The sequence below is a fragment of the Lathamus discolor genome, chromosome 6, assembly GCF_037157495.1.
Source record: "Lathamus discolor isolate bLatDis1 chromosome 6, bLatDis1.hap1, whole genome shotgun sequence".
NCBI lineage: Eukaryota > Metazoa > Chordata > Aves > Psittaciformes > Psittacidae > Lathamus > Lathamus discolor.
The window spans coordinates 86,217,709-86,232,283 of record NC_088889.1 but is presented as its reverse complement, the minus strand read 5'-3'; the positions used below and the strand labels follow the sequence as shown (position 1 = coordinate 86,232,283).

At 50.3% G+C, this 14,575-nt stretch overlaps 1 protein-coding gene across 1 annotated transcript in view; it reads left to right on the top strand.

Annotated features, from left to right (window-relative positions):
* Window positions 1–5,256: 5,256 nt before the first annotated feature.
* The window catches only part of ADAP1 (ArfGAP with dual PH domains 1), a 61,479-nt gene continuing 52,160 nt past the window's right edge, over window positions 5,257–14,575 (top strand). The window contains exon 1 of the mRNA XM_065684441.1: window positions 5,257–5,541. Within this exon, the coding sequence (XP_065540513.1) occupies window positions 5,457–5,541 (85 nt within the window). The 5' untranslated portion in view covers window positions 5,257–5,456. The remainder of the gene's footprint in view (window positions 5,542–14,575) is intronic.

Here is a 14,575-nt window from a genome sequence, read left to right as displayed (position 1 = left end):
ACCCGGATGTATGAAACTCTTCACACACGTTGGCTTCCTCCATACAGAGCTTCCCCAGGCCTAAGTCTTTTAATTAGTATAAATCAAGGACAGTGCTAAAAGCAGTGGTCTCTCACTGGTGTAGGCGAGTTACTGACTTCATTGGTCTAATTTCATCTTCTCAGAGAGCAGAAGGAAGCCTGCCATTAGGCCGTAGAAATCAGCATAGCTCCAGTCGGGTGCCTGGTGGCTGCTATGGAGCCAATTCCGCCAGCTGCCCCCTCCACATCAGATTGTACGTCGTACGAAATGGGTTCAGTACAACAGGACTGTTGCAGCATGTTTTTTCTTACGCTGAGCTTTCTCTGTGTGTGTGGAGCAGATGTACAAATATCCAGCATCTTCAAGCTGTCAATTATCCCCTCGCTCTCTAGGATGTCTCTTGGCTCCCAACCACTCCACCAGTGACTAAGCAGTCCTTGTGACCACATACCAGTGCCGAAACCAGCCCACTGTTGCAGTGAGCCTGGCCAGAAAAGAAACTGAAAGGACATCCTGAGCACATGGTGGATGGGATCAGAAAAGTGGCTGGAGCTGCTTTCCTTTGGCTGTGATGCCGCTGTGAGAGAGCAGCTCTCAGCTCTACGAGGTTGCAGAAGCCTACAAAAACTGGTGTTTAAGTCAGTCAGCAGGGAGATTTTGCTCTGCACCCTCTTCTTGTCCCCCCTTCTCCCCATTTCTTCTCGTTCACAGAGGATCTGTGTGATCTGGTGTGTGTGATGTTACCTGCATGGCTGTCAACTCGTGGGAGTAAAGGACTTCCCTTTTTTTTACACTGCTAACACTGCAACAGAATTAACCACTATGCAAATGTAATAAAACCCTGATCTGCAAAGAACTCCGCAGCGAGACACTTTTAGAGCTGCACGACACCTTTTCTTCTCTGAGGGCTGGTGCAGGTGCAGAGCAGCTCTGCAGACCCAGGCTTCAGTCTGTTATTGCTGCACCCTCACATCATTTTCTCTTGCATCATCCTCTTCAACTTGACTAGCACATCCTAACCATGCAGAGGCAGTGAGCGTGCTTTTCCTGCTCTACAGGAGAAAAGTCTCACAGGGTCCAAAACAAAGCAATTTGCTCAGATTCAGAGAAAGTTGGCATCCGTGTCAGGTTCTCAGTTTAAGAGGTTTTAAACACCCTGCTCTGAGCTCTCTGCTTTGTGGCATTGCTCCCTCTGAGCTGTAGCCACTCTTAATTTAACTGGATAACCCAGAAAATAAGATATCCACCTGTCCTGGGTTCAGCAGCAGCAGTCATTTTTCTCCTTCTTAGGAGCTAGTACAGTGCTGTGTTTTGATTTTCTGGCCTGGGAACAGTGTTGATAACGCCGATGCTTTCAGTTGCTGCTCAAATGTTTGGTCTGGCCAAGGACTTTCTGAGCCTCATGCTCTGCCGGGGAGGAGGGGAAGCCGGGAGGAAGCAGAGACAGGACACCTGACCCAAACTGACCAAAGAGGTATTCCGTACCACAGCACGTCATGCCCGGCATGTAACGGGGAGTTACCCGAAGGGCTAGGACACTGCAGGGTTGGACTAGGTATCGGCCAGGGCTCAGTTGGGTAGGGTGGGGCGAGTTATCGGTCAGCTGGTGTTGAGGTGTTGTATTCTCTTCCCTTGTTATTTCCCTTATCAATATTATCATTGGTGGTAGCAGCAGTGATTTGTGTTATACTTTAGTTACTAATCTGTTCTTATCTCAACCCGTGGGAGTTGCATTCTTTTCGATTCTCCTCTCCGTCCCTCCGGGAGCAGGGGGAGGGCAAGAAGGGGGGGAGTGAGTGAACGAGCTTTGTGGTTGGGTTTAAACCACGACAACACACACATATATATATATATAGGATATATATATATAGGATATATATTTCTAGGATGTTGTTTTCTTTTTCTTTTCTTCTTTTTTTCTCTTGTTTTGAACAGGACAGGAAGCCATACTGCAACAAAACCTGGCTGCTTTAGCGTGGGTGCGGGGGGTCAGTGCTATGGCTTGTTCACACAACTCCCCATCTGCAAGACCTGCCTCCCCTGTGGTGCTGAGGAAGCCTAAAGGATCCAGCCTGGTGTATCCACTACTGCGGAGAGTTTTGCTTGAATGCAGTTGCAGTGGTGTGAATTATTGATATTTCTGTTAAGGTTTGCTGTTCGCACACGAATTTGTGATGCTTCCCCGTGTTATGCTGTGAATGCACTCCCAGGTCACATAAAGGGCTGAGTTTAACACCCTTTCACTTGCACGGTTGTGACACTGATTCAGCCATTTCAGGGCTGGGGCTGCAAAATTAACCAAAAACCAGTGTAAACAGCTCTTTCCTAACAAAACAAGCCAGTGCCAGGTGAGAGGAGCTAATACGGAAGGGCAAGGAGAATGTATAGTTGTGTCTGTGCATTTTCAGAGCATCACCACAAAGACAATGAAAAGATTTCCAGGAATTTCTGAGCCTCCTTTGCCCTGACCTCAGTCTGGCATTTCCAGAGGCTGCCCTTGCTGCCACCGTACTCAGCACCTCGGGAGAGCGCATTAATAACATCTGTTTCTAAGGCAACAACCTTGCGATCTAGAAAAGACTGAGTTGAAAGTGTGCATGTTTGCAAACAAGCACATTTCACACATCAATATGTAAGTATTTATATACATATGTATATAAATTCATATCAGGCTTAACAAGTCACTTAGCAGTGGGGAGACAGAACGCATCTGAATGAGGGTGATGTATTGACAGTGACAACCGGTCTCCAGAGAGTTTGGCCAAAGACTTTGCAAGAAGTAGGGGCAAATTCATTAAGCATTCCCTGATAGGTCATACACAGAGGAAAAACGTGGGGAAAAGCTCAGATGAGGTGTTGGCTCCTGTGGACACGGGCAGGAACAGTCTGACAGGGAGGAGGCTGAGCAGTGATGCCCATCAGCTTCCCGGGAGTCCCCACCAGCCCTGCCAGGGCAACCTTTCTCCTTTACCCTTAGTGGGATGGAAAACTCTGATGCTGCCCCTGCTCTACACCAGGAATCACAATCTTCAGGAGCCAGTGTCCATCAGGAGAGCCTCACTGCCTGCCCTGGATCAACACTGCTGGTTGGCTCTGGAGCAACACCCAGCCTCTTAACCTTGGATAAACCAGGGGTGAATCTGTGGGGTTACCCCTGTACACGTGAGATTGAACCAAGCCCTTGATATCCCACTGAACAAAAGTTTGTCTTTGATTTTGGCTCACTTAGTTCCAGCTTTTCTCTCTCTGTACATGTATCTCCTCCACCCACTGGGCTGCTTGTTTCCCAACGTGAAGTCTAAAGTAATTGTGATGGGACTTCAGTTCTGAGAACCACTGTTGATCAACCCTTGCTGGCCCTGTGCTCTGCTCTGTCTGTCCTTTATGAAACGCTCCCCTCATCACTGACAACAAGCTCTGTTATATTTGATTTTATTACAAGATATAAATTTCTGTCTGCAGCCCTGGCTTCCAGCACATGGAGGAGAGACAGAGATTGCCTAGCAACCGGCAGAACAAAAAATTAAAGAGAATCAATAAGTCTTAATGGAAAGCTAAAGAGAGACTTTAAAACCAGTGCCCTTCCTTCCTCCCAGCCTCTGCCCTCGGTAAGCTCATGATGATGCGCAGCATCCTGGCTATTGCATGGAGAATTCAGCAAGTGCATGTTCTGGAAAAGCCGGAGTGCAAATGCAAACATAACCTAACCTGGACTTCAGTGAAGCTCTGATCCTGTACGCATTTACACTGACAAGCTTGAGCATAGCACGGGTGTGGAGGATTAGGGCTAAGATACTGTGCTGGGCTGGTGTTACTCAGTGGATGGTAGAAGTCAGTGCTCTGTTCTGTGTTAGCATTAGTGACTCGGAGGTTGAAGAAGGTGAGGGTCTGGATGCATCAGCTCAGCTTCTCCACAAAAAGCCCAGAGGATGATGCCTTTGGTTAGCACAGGAATGAGTTTCCAGACCTCATCAGCCTGCACGTGTAAAACGAGCAAACCCCAGCCTGACGCGGAACGCTGCGTAGGGTCAACAAGGAACACTGACGTTAGTTTAAAACAATCAGAAATCAACTCAGTTGCAGTCCCTTGTCTGACAGCACAAAGGTCATCTAGGAGAATGTCTGCCAGGCAAGAGGGCCATTGTAAACGTGCCAGACCATGATCCTGCCCGTGTTCAAGGGTGTACACCATTGTCCCCCACATTGTTCCCTGAATTCTGCTCACATCCGTGTACGGTTATAGGATCAAGATGGTGGTTTGGTTGTGGACGTTTCCCAGGAGCACCCTCCTCCTGCAGACACTGGTGCACGCCCCAGGAAGGAGCACAAATGGCGTGAGCTGAGCCTGCAGGAAGGTGCCCTGCTTTGTTGGAGGAAGCAGAGATGGACCATTTGAATGGGGGACTTTCATTGCTGAACCAAAAACCTTCGTGTAAGCAGAGCTGTATGAACCATAGGTAGGTCATAGCACCATTGCAGATGCCTGTGACCCACTCCTGAGAGGAAGGTTTCAGCAGGGGTTAGGGCAGCAGCCCATGAGGCACAGCTCTGAACCCCTCCTCAGCCAAAGGCTTCCCTCATCACCACCCTAGGTCAGCCTCTTGCTCTTAGCTGGTAAAGCAAGGACAGGAGCCTTGCCCTGTAGGTGACAGGAAGCACAGCCACAGTGGTATGGGGAATTCTGTCCCTGTCCTTGGGGTGTTTACTCCACCAATACTCCCTTGGCATCATGGAGGGGTGTGAAAAGTGTGAGAAGATGCCTGGGGGATAGTCCTGCTGAGATGCAGACATGGAAGGTGGTGGTGAAGGAGGAACGTTCTGGAGTGTGGGTGGGTACCAGTTAAGCACTTACGAGTATCCCCTAACGATGCTAATCTAAAGAAATACCCCCAAAGCACTGCTCTTGGACCCATCGGTGTGCTGGGGCAGTGAGACCCCATCCAGCAAGGGCTGGGGGGCTGCAAGCTGCAACCTCCTGGCCCCCATATTCCCCACTGCCACGCCAGCTCCCAGCCCACGGGAGAGAGCATCCCCTCTCCGGGCACCCCAGATCAACGCCGGGAGGGGACCGCTTGGGGGCTGGGATGCCCCGATGCTGGGGAACCCCCGCGGGAACCGGGCTCCCCGGCGAGGAGCGGCCGCTGGAGGTCGCGGGCGAGCGGCTCAGGGAGCCGCCAGCCCCCCGGGCCCGGCGGAAGGCGGAACCGGCACCGTGCCCGGGCGGGCGGGCGGCTCCGGCGGAGGCAACAACGGCAGCGGCGAGGTTCGGAGGCGTCAGGGCAGGACCCGCCCCGGCGCGTCCCGTTCACCTTGCGCGGGGCGAGCGGGGCCGCATGGAGCAGCCCGGGCGCGCCGCCCGCCTCGCCAGCGCCCCCCGCCCCGCACCGTGAGGCTCGCCCCGCCGCGGCGGAGCCCCGCACCGCGCCGCCGGCCCCATGGCGAAGGAGAGGAGCAGGAAGGCGCTGGTGGAGCTGCTCCAGCGGCCGGGAAACACGGCGTGCGCCGACTGCGCCGCCCCGGGTAAGGGCAGGGCGAGGCGGGGGGGGGGGGGCACGGGTGGCGGCCGTACCTGCCCGCACGGTGCCGCACGGCTCGGCACGGAGACAGCGGCGGCGCAGGGGGGCTCTGCCTTCTCCGGAGCGATGGGGTTGTGCCCGCCGAGAGGGTACCCGAACCCGCCTACTTCCCCCGGGGGATGCGGCGGGATGCTCGGCGCTGTCGCTGCATCCTCGGACCAGCCCCAGCAGAGGTTCCATCACCCCCCCACCCCGTCTCCTCCAGCCCCGCTCCTCGCCCGGTCGTGGCAGCGCTGATGTCATCCCCGGCGGGTCCCGCGGTCTGCAGTGCAGCCCCGGTGCCGCTCGGCTCTGCCCGGGGGAGGCTGTGTTGCTGGGGGGCTGTTCCCTGTGTCCCCTCGCCACCAGCGGCTTCTGTCGCCGCTCCCGCCCCTGTTGGCGAGCAAACAGACGGGAGGGACCAGGGGCACCGCCGTGGGCATCCTGCCCACCAACCTTTGGCCAGGCTGCCCCCGGTGGGAGCCTGCCCTGCGCGCTGCTTAACGGCCGGCACAGGAGCGGGCTGAAATGTCCGTGGCCCTCTTCGTGTACAGAGGGGAGAGAAGCTGAGCTAGGAGCATCCTGCTCACTCTTTGGATGGTGAATTGTTGGGGTCTGGCTGTGAGCTTGGGAAGGCTTTTGCTCGTGCTGAGTGGGGTCTGTGTGGTGTGGTGGGACCTGCCTTTGAGGAGAACCTGAGGAAATCGCATAGCGAGTAACTTCCCTTTAAAAAAGGTAAAAAATCACCATGTAGAAACACCTAAATTAGTATTCGCTGGAGCAGGATGGCTCTGAAGAGGCATAGAGAAAGGCTGTCCTTTTCAGCTTCCATCATTCTGTAGGTTAAAGAAAACCCAGCACTTCAGCTGAACCTCATTTTTCTGGCTATCGATTTATTTAGGATTCCAAGACCTATTGGATACCACCACCCAGCTCATACCATTACCGCTGGGCTTATGTCCCTAATCTGCATCTCAGACACTGCAGTTCACCTTCAGATGCATTGTGTCTCCCTGTATCCAGCTGGAAAGGACAAAGAACTTTTGCACTGTGAACTGCTTTGCAGCGCTGTGCTGCTCGGCCTGCTCCCACCCATCTGCTGTCTGTACCACCCCACCTTTGAGGTGTCCTGCTGAGCACAGCTTGGGCTCACCGAAGAGGTAGCTACCTAAATTATTCCTTCCTGGGGAAGACTTTGCAAGCCTGGGCCATTCAGATCAATGGGGTAACTCTCCCTTGCCCTGTGTGTAATATAAAGCCCCTTTGCAAAATGGGAAGTTTCTCAGCCATCAGCAGGATGGAGATGAAGCTGTAGGTCAATAAAATAGCTCACATCAGGGAAAGAGAGTCGTTGTTAAAGGCTTCAAACGGGCTTGTAAAACAACAAAACCGCGTTTTGATTTTGGTGACAGTTGCACGGAGAGATGCCCTAGTGAATCTGAAACTCCGAGAGCAGAATTTGGGCCAGTGTCTTTTATAACACAGGATGTGCTATATTAATACCATTCAGCCTCTCTTCTGAACTGTCACAGCATTACTTCCCTGGGACTGGATCCCTGTTCATCAACCCAGTTTCTTTAATGATCACTTTGCCTCAGTTTCTTTGACAAACAAGAGCTACTGGTGGTGCTGTGATGTGCACATCTGCCTGGGAGCGACAATAAACTGGAGATGCCCAGGGCTACTTCACACAAGATATATAACTTGTGTCTTAATATGTAAAATATCGAGGCTCAGCTCTATTATTTCCTGGGCAGGCGTGGCATGCCAGGTGTTTCTGGGTATGAGATAATGTGGGATGGGTGTCCGGAGAGCCTTAGAGAATGGAGCGCCGAGAAGTGGGATGCACAGAAAGATAAAGGGGAGAGCTGGAACTGGGTGGACAGCTGGGCACTGGAAAACCACCAGAGCAGAGATATAAAGTGAGACTGAAAGAAGAGGGAGGGTGGGGAATGAGCGGATGAGGAAAGCAGGGCGTGCTTGTGCTTTCCCACATGTGCGCATCATCATAGCGCTGATCTGGTACAGCTGAGGAGGGGGGAGCAAAAGGTCAAGATCCCTGATTTATTGTTGCTGCTGCTCAGGTGGGTATGTTCCTTTCCCTGAAACCCTTAAGATGCGATCCATGAGAAGAGGTAGCCATTTAGCTCAGGGATGCTGATAACAAAGACTAGGATGGGTCAGAAATGTAGCAGGGGAAAATTCTTTGTTAGTCACTTTAATGTGTGCGTTTGGAAGCCAGCTGGGTTTGCTTTCGCTCTTGGAAATATTTGTTTCAGAAATCAGCCAGCGAAAGGTGTTTTTCCCTTCCCTGCTGTCAAAAAAGGTTGTTTCCTTTTGTTACTGCTTTGACATTCAAGTGAGGCTCAGTAGCCATAGCCCTGAAGTAACGGCTTGTCCCAGGTGTTGTATACTCAGGTAACACAAATCTGGGTGCCTGATGCAGAAGCACTCACAGCTTGGTATTATTGTGGCTAAGCTGTGACCATGCAGGAAAGCAAAGCTTGGGGAGCACTGGGGGAGGCAGTGCTTTTCCTCCTAGGAGGTGTAAGTAACTTCATCCCACACAGGGTCATCACATCTCCTTGGGGAGATCTAGTCAAAACCTGCTGATTGCCTGGGGCTGGGCCAGAATTTGCCGCTTAATGGAGATTGAGGAGTATTTAAGTGGCCAAGCCCTGCAAGCCAGGCTGCTGTGTCCAGGATGTGCGTTCCGGTTTGTGCACTTTGCATCTGGGTGGAACATGGTAGTGAATGTGATGCTCAGGAAAGTCAGATCTTTGTCTTCCCTATGACCAGTGTGTATGTCTGGCAGAAAAATCTCTTGTGTAAAAGCAGAGCTTCCAAAAACTCCTCCCGGATTTTGAGGGCATGTTTCAGGTAGGGAGAGCAGGCTTAGAGTGGCCCTGGCTGCAACAGCTGGGAATGCAGAAAGGATGCTGAAGTAGAAATTGAAAGTCAGAGTGGGAAGAAAGGGAGAGGTTACATTTTTGCTTGCAAGTTTTTTATATTTTTAAGATTTTAGTTAGTTTTTTATTAACTGTGTCTTTACAAAATCTGAACTTGCAATGAAAAGTTGTTTTGAATAAAAAATGTTTCAGCTGCAAAAATGTCATCCATCTGTATTGAATAATGAAATCGGATTAACTACATCTTTCAGGCTGAATTCTGGGGTAGGAACCACTGTACTAAGGTTGTTACCTACGGCATCATGTTCTTTGTTGTTACCTACTTCTGTGTTGGACTCTAGGTCCTGGGTGTTGGTTTGCAGTGTGTTTGTTTTGATGGGTTTAAAGATGTGCTTTCCCATTGAAGGCAGTATGGGAAATGCAGTCTCGAGTGCAAACTGAGCAGTTCCCTGAATTGCTGGGGTTTGATGGCTCTCCATGTATTAGAATAATCTTTTTTTCCTTCAGGACTAATGTGTCAGTTCAGCCTCTTTTGTCCCCTAAATGGTTCTTTGTCTCTGGCCATCTTTCCTCACATCATGAGACTGATGGTTATCTCAGGGCATAACAAGACCTTGACTATTTCTCCCTTTACCCCATTTTCCTATGACTTAGGTTTGTGTTTCCACGAAGAGAGAATCATTTTACATTGTCGGAGGACAGGGAGGCTCTGAAAACAGACATGGAAATCCCATCAAAGCGATTCTGCAGTTTAAGCCTTCCAGCAGCAGTTTACATGGCCTGGTTTTATCGTTTTCATCTTTCTTATTTGGGATAGATTACTGGGACCCTGGGTAAGATCAGCCTCTGTGCCTGAGGCTCACAGGGGGTGAGGGATGGAGGAAGAGCAGATGCAGGTGATGGAGGGGGTCTGGTATCAGAGCGTTATGCTGCAGAGCCGAGCTGATCTGGTATTCTGGTCTAACAGTATATATAAAAGCCTGAGGGTGAGTGGTGTGTGGCTGAGGTCATTGTAAACATCTTTGCTACAGGCCCAGCATCTTCGCATTCCTAAAGCAGGTGAAGCTTTTCTATTCCCCTGATGTCATGAAGTGAGGGTGGTGAATGAGGGAAACACATGAGAGCTGGAGATTGCTTGATTTGCTCAGGATTAAGGAGGGCACTGAAAGGATTTGATGTCAACTCTCTCCTTCCCCTAGCCAACCACCGGTCCTAAAAACACGTATGGGGAAGACAACGGAGTGAGTCATCGGGTCCTGCCTTGCGCTGTCATCCACAGCGGCATCTCCCCATCCCCTCCCTGTGGAGCCACAGGGCTCTGCCTCACAGCTAGTTCTCTCTCTTGCCCCCACTACCTCCCACCGGAAAGCTGTTCCAGAGCTTCGCTGCTCTAATGGCGTGAAACAGGCTTTTCGTTTTCAAGCTGAAAGTGGAAACTTGTTCCCGCACCTCCATTGTCCTCTCACTTAAAGAGTGATTTATTTTATCTTTTTCCTGGGAATTTGCCAGCCCTTTTAAAGGTAAAAAAGAAAATCCCACAGCAGTTGTGTTTAGCAGGATGCCACTTTCTGCAGGGAAGGGGGGACTCTCTGAAACAGAGGAGGTTTAATGCAGCGGTGTTTTCTGTCTGCTGCTGATGCCTGGGTTGCAGCACAGTCGGGGGCTGCAGACAGCAAGCAGAGTGGGCTGCTGGGACCTGCCAGCTGAATAAAGAGACCTTGGCAAGTTTGGTGCCTTCACTGAACATTTTTCCTGCTTAGGGAGGAGTGTTGGTGGGAGGCTGTTTGGCTTCTGTCTTAATGTCTTTTATTGTTACTTTTAAACATGCATGACCAGGGTCTGTTTATTAACCTCCTAGTCTTTCCCCAGAGTAAATAGCAACAGAACTTCAGTGCTGGACATGAGATTCTCCTGACTGGGGCATTTAGAAAATCAGCAGCCAGTGAGCAGCAAACAGAAAAGGCTTTTTGCTTGTGTTGATGGCTCTTAAATCCCTGTGATTATATCCTGTATGGTAGGGTGTGAGTTACCTTATCGATAGGGTAAAAAAGGGTTTGCCTACCTTGAGAGGTCGTCCTCTCCCTTCTAATTAGTCTTTAACACCTCAAAGGGACAGAGGTCAGAAAAATCTGTTGAATCTCCATCCCAGCACTGGCTCCCACCCAGCTGGTGCAGCAGGGATGCAGGCAGGCAGCTAACTGAGGGTCAGGCCTTGGTTGTGTGCTGGAGGACGTGTTAACGGTGTATTGCTGTGCGTTGCCCATGTTCTCACTGACATTCTCTTGGTCAGTAATATACTATATATATATAGTGTATACATAGAGTATATATTATCTATACCACTAGTATAGTATATATACCACTATATACATATAGTGGTAACTGTAGTTTAAAGCAGAAGGTGGAATAGGGGCATCCAAGTAAGTTTTGGGACTCCTGAGTTCTTGCTCTTGTCTTGTGGCTACTATGAGTCTGCTACTGCTCTGCTTCGTGGGATTTTACTTGGGTTGATGGCATCTCGGTATTTTCAAACTGGAACCCTGTGTCTATGTTCTCTTACATTGGTTCTTTGTATTTTTCTGGGTCCAGCCTTTGTTTTTCCCTCTATGGGCAGTTCTTACACTCAGTAATGTTGGGTTCGAGCTGCAGGGTTCATTGCTCTCTGCCCTTGGTTTTCCTAGAGCTTGTGGTGGCAAAAGGGATTGTGTGTGGAAGTTAGTTTCTGAATTGAGCTGTGATGCCCAAGTGTTTTAGTTTTGGTTTAGATGCTTCTCTGATCTCTGGCTCTGCCTTCCCTGTCAGTTGTACGAGATGGGAAAATACCAGCCCGTGCCCTTCTCCTGAGCTTAGTCTGGTGTTGTTTATGTATTAATCTTAAAAGCGAAGCTGCAGCAAGTTTTTGCTTGAAAACTCATTATAATCTGTTTGTAAGTGACCAGAAATCTCTACTACATTGGGCAATTAAAGCCTTCTAGGGCTGGCATCGGTTGTTCTGGAGCAACAGTGCTGCAGGATAAGAGACTTTTTGCACTTACAGCAGTGTATTTGGTTTAATATTCCCCTTGCTCCTTGCTAGTCTTTATTCCTTTTGGCTGGAAATAATGGAATAAAGTAATTTGTGTGGGGCTTAGGCACGCTGGAGAGTTTTCAGTAGGCTTCGCTGCTATTTGCTGGAAACTCTGGAGGCTTAGAAAAACTCATCTCTTTTGGATGGTGCCCGAAAGGTCCAGGTTATGATATATTGCCATTTTGGTGCACTTTTTTGAGCCCTGCCCAGATAAAATGGCTTAAATAAAATTACCGAACGCCCCAGCAATGTCCAGCATGAAAAACATGTTCTAGCTATTGAAGTGTCTAGCAGCAAGGTGGACTTCACCTAGCTATGGAGACCGCAGCTTGCCACCCGTACAGCTGAGGGTTCACTAAATGGGCTGCCCCAAAACTCCCTTGTCTCTTACAAAGACACTTTATTTGTGTGCTTGATGTCTTATCTGAAAGCGATGGCACAGTCATTTGAAGGGTTGGAGTCTACGATTATGCCAAGCTCAGAGATCACTGGTGGTATCTACCATGTTCCTGAGCTGAGAATTTTCCTGTTGTTTGTGGGGGAGAGCAGGAATGAAGAGAGGGGGACTCGGATGTGCTTGAGTTGCCACTGGCAGCCCCAAATCATACAAAAGGGCTTTGGACAAGCATCCCTGCAGAAGTGGGTGCTTGCCGCAGCCGTCTGCCTGGGGGTCAGTCCCCAGTTCCTGCAGGTGTCTGATGCAGCAGTCTCGTAGCTATGGGGCTCTTCGGGACCGGTGTCACAAGTTCAAGGCGTGGGGGAGAAGGGGAAGCAGCGCGGGCAGAACCCTCCAGAAGATGGATTCAGGGAATCCTCCACCCTCGTCCTTCCTGCCCACGGGCAGTGCGGTGGCACGGTGGGTCACACCAGCGGCTTGGGTGGGCCCGTAGCCCTCCGGCTTGTTCAGCTGATGCTTAGAAATTCCTTTTGGCTTTCAACTAAACTCAGGGAATGGCTTGGGCTGGCTTGCTTTCTCAGGCATGACTTCAGCCAGGAGAGCAAGTTCATTGAGATCTCTAATGCATTATAGTAACACTGATGCTTCAGAGGCATTTTCGCAGATAGATCTGTTGGTTCTGGGGGATTTTGCTACTTGGCAGTTTTTTGGACGGGGCTAACTCAGTGCCTGAGGCCTCTGAGCTCTCCTCCTGCCTGGTGCTCCCTTGGCATTAAAAACAATTGCCAAATTTGTGTAGTTCTGGGCTGTGAATGTCACAGGAAAGCAGCACACAACAGCCAAGCATCTACAATTCCTCCATCCACCCTTGCTGCGCGATTTGGGATTTAAAAGATACATACTTTTAAAACCAGAAGAGTAATGAAGAGGAAGTTGTTATAAATACAGGACAGCAATACAAACTGCCGGTATCGGATCTGGTGAGTAAAGTGAAACGTGCAGCTCTGCCATGGTGCTCCTTCAAGTTTGCTGTGTGGGATGCTGTTTGTGTTGGATGGACGTGGAGGTTGGGGCTAGGCAAGAGAGGAAACAGTGAAAGGAAGGACACCAGAAGGAGACAGCAGCAGGTGTAGGTATTGAACAAGCTGCCAGCATCCCTTCCACGGGCTGGGTCATCACTGACCCTCTTGTCTCTGTTCCTCTAAAATACTGTCATCTTCTGATGGAGAGCCATGTGCGTGTGAGCATGAATACATGATTCTGTGATACAGTCCAGCTTTTGCTTCCCTGATTAGACACGGTTTGACACGGTGTGGAGCAGGGGGAAGCATGTTTGAGAGTCTTGTCTAAAGAAAATACCGTTGGCATGAGGAGAATGCTTTAAAGCCCCAGCTGTGATTAAAACCTATTGCTTGAGGTGTTGTTTACCCATGCCTCTTCTTAGAGATGCTTGGGTATGAGCTGGCTTAATGTCCACTGGAGGGGCAGTCTCCTCCATTGGAGCCTGAGGATATTCTTCCAGAATGTTCACCCCAATGTGTCCTCTTTCCTGGCTAGAGGAAGGTGTGATGTCTGCTGGTCCTGTCACGCACAGCAGTGCAGGCAGTGGAAGGGGTGCTTCTTCAAGTCTAGGAAGTTGCGGACAACATGAAGAAATCCACCTGTGTGCCAAGATAAATCTGTCGACACAAAACAAGTGTTGGGGCTCCTGGTAAAACCCGCGGAGGCAAATGCATACTTTGATATCCATTTCCCTGTGTCAGGCACTGCTTTGATCACAACTCATTGCACTGGGAAGGCTTGGAGCAGTTACTGGGAAGTGGCTGTGCTGAGCACAGGGAGTTGGTGGCCACGTTAGGTCCCAGCTCCAAACTTCACTGCTGCAGCTTCTGCTTCCTCACTGCTGCTGCTGCTCTGTGGCTGCCCCATCCTCCAGACCCTTTTGCGCTTCCTCATGCCTCATACTTTACATGGAAGTCAAGAGATGGGTTTTTCAACAAAAGTCCAGAATGCTTTCGCCCTGCATGACTCTCATCATTTGGTCCCATGGTCCTGGCCTACCGTGAGGCCACAATGCTGCACCTTGGGCTGGTTTTGTAGTAGGAAGTTTGGCAGGTCCCAGACTTTGATTACAGCCAGGTGTTTGGAGATGGGACAGGACAATCTGAGGAGTTAAAGCACAGAAACATGCATGAGCATGGTGTGCAAAACTCTTGATTCTTGTGGCCAACTCATAGTTCAATAACCTGCGATCAGAGTAACTGGGGTGCCTGACCTCAAGTGTTGTGTGAAACTGTGATCAGATCCTCACCCCATGTCCTCGCTGGTGTGGTTGTATGTGGGCACAGAGCCCATACTTGGTTGCTGCTGCAGTGCACTTTGACTTGACTGGTTCTGTATTTGCCAGGCCTCCGCAGGAGTCATCAGGGTCCTGCATGAGGATGGGAGGCCATGTAAACAGCAGACACCTTTACTTGTGGCTGCTGGTGCCAGCCCTGTGCCAATCAAGCCGCAGCGGATGGCACTTATAAAAGCTTGGGAATTTACTTCCCTCTCCTGGGTGGGCACCCAACAGCATCCATTGAGGCTCCTCGTTTATATCTGAGCACAGCCACCTCTGGGGAAC